Source organism: Rhagoletis pomonella, unplaced genomic scaffold (genome assembly GCF_013731165.1).
Source record: "Rhagoletis pomonella isolate Grant_MI unplaced genomic scaffold, Rhpom_1.0 Rhpom_scaffold_00010, whole genome shotgun sequence".
Taxonomy (NCBI): Eukaryota; Metazoa; Arthropoda; class Insecta; order Diptera; family Tephritidae; genus Rhagoletis; species Rhagoletis pomonella.
The window spans coordinates 37552326-37557068 of NW_023458564.1; the positions used below are offsets into that span (position 1 = coordinate 37552326).

At 33.8% G+C, this 4743-nt stretch overlaps 1 protein-coding gene across 1 annotated transcript in view; it reads left to right on the top strand.

The window, feature by feature from the left end:
• Nucleotides 1-3442: 3442 nt before the first annotated feature.
• LOC118746375 (integumentary mucin C.1-like) overlaps nt 3443-4743 on the top strand; it is a 38099-nt gene continuing 36798 nt past the window's right edge. The window contains exons 1-2 of the mRNA XM_036480229.1: nt 3443-3517; nt 3580-3824. Coding sequence (XP_036336122.1) covers nt 3443-3517; nt 3580-3824 — 320 coding nt within the window. The remainder of the gene's footprint in view (nt 3518-3579; nt 3825-4743) is intronic.

Here is a 4743-nt window from a genome sequence, read left to right on the forward strand (position 1 = left end):
TTTTCGGTGGAAGAAACGAAAACAAAAAATCTGCGAAAAGTGGCATGAATCAGTTATGGTTTTTGTGGCATCTTACCTAGCATTTTAGCGACATTAAACAATTTTTGAGACAGATAATGAAACACTACACGGCCTAGCCATATTTGCCAAATATATCCTTGCTGAAATCAAAGTTCATTCACATACATAAATAAGGAAGTAAATTTTATTTTTTATGACATACTGATGTAAACCAATCCCAAGGTAATAAAGTGTTAAGTATTTTGTGAGTGTTAACACAGCAAATGGCCTTCTCACAGTACTTTACCATTCATTGTCGTAGAGTTATTTGACACCAAAATTTAAAGCAAAAAAAAAACTGTGAAAGTGAGCATTTAAAAAAAAAAAATTACACACAAATACTTCCCAAAACAACAAATTTGTTTTCTTGATTTCTTTTTAAGTCCCAGCTGATTAATTCATTTGAATAATGACACCGCACAACACAATTTTACCATCTGCAAGCGGCGCAAGCGGTGATAATTCCTTCTTATAAGAACTATTTTTGCGTAGAATCAGCATCCGACCAAATCAAATTATAAAATTAGCCTATATCTTGAGATATTTCGGATTTAATGTGTCATTTGGGGTTTCTTTTTGAACTCCTGTAGGAAAACATAGACGTGGAATAGACGCTTTTGAGTGGTATAAAAAAGCTATAAAATTGATCTTTTACAAAAAAAAATATTAAAAATCGAGGCGATTTGTTAGACGCTTGAAACTTGCACTTGACGAGACTAAATAATAAAATTAACTTGAAAAACGTTGTGAATATTTTAAAAGAATCAACACGCGAGCACTTGTGTAAGTCACTGTATGTATATTGAAAGTTATAAAGGTAAAAGATAAAAAATATGAAAATATTTCAGGTGTTGGTTGCTTCATTTTAAAAACTTTGCTTTTTATACCCGAGCGCACTTGTGCACAAGGGTATTATAACTTTGTTCACATAACGGTTGTTTGTAACAGGCAAAACGAATCGAGATAGATATAGACAAATGTATACATAAATGATCAGAATGAAAAGAGAAATCGATTAAGCGGTGACTGTCTGTCCGTCCGTCCGTCCGTCCGTCCGTCCGTCCGTCTGTGCACACGATAACTCGAGTAAAAATTGAGATATCTTAACGAAACTTGGTACGTGAACTTCTTTTGGGCGTGGGACGGATGGTATTGAAAATGGGCGAAATCGGATAATAACCACGCCTACCTCCCATATAACGGTAATTTTCAGAAATACGAAAACTGCTATATTTTAGTAACTACTGAAGATAATTCACTCAAAATGGATACTTACAATAAGTTTCAGACGGAAAACATGAATATTATAAATTTTTGGAAAATGGGCGTAGCCACGCCCACTTATGGTTACATGTGTATATCTTGGTAACCGCTGCACCAATTTCTTCCAAACTTGGCACAGTTGTTGGCCTTAGTACAGCATACTAAATGGCTGAAAATTTTAAAAATCGGACAATAACCACGCCTACCTCCCATATAACGGTAATTTTCAGAAAAACGAAAACTGCGATATTTTAGTAACTACTGAAGATAATTCACTCAAAATTGATATTTGCAATGAGTTTTAGACGAGAAATAAGAATATTACAAAATTTTGGCAAATGGGCGTAGCCACGCCCACTTATGGTTACATGTGTATATCTTGGTAACCGCTACACCAATTTCTTCCAAACTTGGCACAGTTGTGGGTCCTGGTACAGCATACCAACTGGCCGAAAATTTCTATAATCGGACAATAACCACGCCCACATCCCATATAACGGTATTTTCGAGAAATACAAAATCTTCGATAAATCAGTAAATATTGAAGCTAATTTATTCAAAATTGATGATTGCAACAATTCTTTACCAAGAAATACGTTTATGACAAAATTTTGGAAAATGGGCGTAGCATCGCCCACTTGTGATCACATATATGTATCTCGCTAACCGTTCTAGCAATTTGTACCAAGCTCGGTATGGTTATTGTGCTTGCCACATAAAAGCAAACCGTTGAAAATTGTTGAAATCGGACTAAAATTGAGGCCGCTTTTCATATAACGGTAAATTTCAGATATGCTTGAAATTTCAATATTTCGAAATTTAAGGACGCTAATTTACTTAAAATGTATACACCCCGGCTTATCATGTAGCGGTAGCTTTCGGAAAGGTGGAAAACATATATTTAATACTTGCGCCGGGTATTTAATGTTCGGCTCCGCCCGAACTTAGACTTTCTTACTTGTTTGCCTTGTGTTTGTTTGCAGTTCTATTTTTTCGAGATAAAATGGCAGTATTTTTTCTTTCTTTCCAAGCTTACAAAGAACGAAAAAAAATAGTGTTTTAACACTTTTAGTTCCATATATCTCAAGATCTAGCGCCAATTAACCCTGCACGTGCTTTTTTAGTCGGTTCGACCAACAACAATCGTGTTTTGCTTCGTAACTCTCTCTGACGTCATTTAACTTTTTGTATTTTATATGTGTAACAAAGAAAAGAATATGTATTTAATATTTTGTTAATGTGTTTTAAAAAATATAAAGAACTAAAAATCACAAAATATATTTTCTTATTTAATTGCTATTGTTATTTAAATTCAAAGTTGGTGTTAGTCGTTTCGACTGCAGACCAGGTCAAAAGAGCCAAGCACTTCCAGGCTTAAATAATTTGAAGGGCAAAAGCTCTGCCGAAAAATTTTGTTGGCCAGTGTAATACATATTATAATTTCTTTGTGACCTTACTTCGCAGACAGGCACTCTGACGAGTTAGCTACTTGCACAGCTGTTTCTATTGTCAACACAGTAAAATACGCGATTCAAGTGTCAGTTGATATGTATATCCATCGCTTTTCTAGTTAGCACTAACTCTTGGATTTTTGATACTTATTTAAAAGATATAACCAATAGAAAATAAACGAAATCGTATATCTCCATTTATTGGTTTTATTGTGACATAAACATTAAAGATACTAAATACAAATTTATACTATTTCAAGTTATGGACTTTTGAGAAGATGCCTTCATTTTGGCTCTCATTTACTATTTAGTCTTTAAAATAATTAAATTTCTAAAAATTAAATGTAAATTCCGAGAATAGTGGAAAACGCGAAAATTATTCAAAACGTAGCCTCGTACGACCCTCGCCAAAAATTTTCTAATGAGAAATATAAATACGAAATTCACTTAGTATCCGTTAGTTAGTTTAGCAAACCGACGTTGAAGCGTAAAGTTGCAAAAATTCATCACAACAAATATAATAAAAAATGAAAGCTCTAACACAAATCCTTGTAATTTGCTTACTTTGTGCAACCGTATTTTGTAATGTTTTAAATTTCGATTTCGGACAAGAAAGCTATAGCAATCTAATAGGCCAACCTCGAGCTTCATCTCAAAATAGTTGGGGTATGGGCGGGCTCTTCAATCAATTCACTACGAATGTGGAAAGCCTTGTCAAGGGCACTGTGGATAATATAGTGGATGTAAGTGTTTCTTAAATGAAAAAATTATACTAAAGACTACTTAATAAAAATAAATATTATAGTGTTTTGATAAGTTATTCGGAGGTATGAACGGAAAGAAAAGAGGACCGCATAGCACACTACCAGATCCGTACATAACAAATACGACTACAACAAGCACAACAAGTACAACAACAAGCACAACAAGTACATCAACAAGCACAACAAGTACATCAACAAGCACAACAAGTACATCAACAAGCACAACAAGTACAACAACACCAACGCCGAGCACTGTTGCCGCCGGTGCTGGTGGTGCTGGCAGGAAGTAACTGCTTGATCGGTGGGTGTATTTGTAAAATAATGCAAATATGTATGTGAAAATTAGAAAATATTGAGAAATAAATTATTTTTGAATTACATATAGAATATGTAAGTTTGGAAGAATCATTATACGAATAAACAAAAAAAAAATTTAAAACTATATAATGAAGTATTACGAGTATTTAACTTTGCTGTCTACTAGGGCTGATGATACCCGGGTACCCGGTTACCCGGGTATTACCCGGGGCTTTTATTACCCGGGTAGTCGGGTATTACCCGATTTGCCCGGGTACCCGGGTACCCGGGTAATATACATATGTTGGTGCCGGTTAAACGAAAAACACCCGGGTAATGCGACATAAAGCTTCTTGTATAATCTTTTTGGTGAGGATAAATATTTTTTCAGTGAGAAAATTTTTTTTTATACTTAAATTCAAACTTCTAATTTTTGTAAATGCATATACATACATGCATGTGTACATATGTATGTATGTATGTATATTTTAAAGAATATTAAATATTAATATTTTAAAACAGGGACTGAGAACGAAATGTATGATCGAAACTAAATGCCATTGTCGTAGTTTTGTTCCCAAGAACGCGTCAAAACCAAAACCAAAATGAGAACAAAACTGACGAGAACGTTCTCATTGGGAATTATATAAGAACTAAACCCTGTGGTAGGCCACTTCTGGTACAAAAAGTAAGGTAACAAAGCCTTATGCTATTCATTCACCTAAAGATTTTGTACTTTTATTGTATCAGCTTGTTCAAATTATAGTTTCTTTTCTCATAATATTTAAAGCTTTTAAAATCACAATTATTTAATGAAGTTTCCTTAATACGAGAAGTAGGTTGATGAACGTATTGTTGTGGAATAATTGTGGAAGAAATTTTAAAATTTTTTTCATTCCAACACAAAA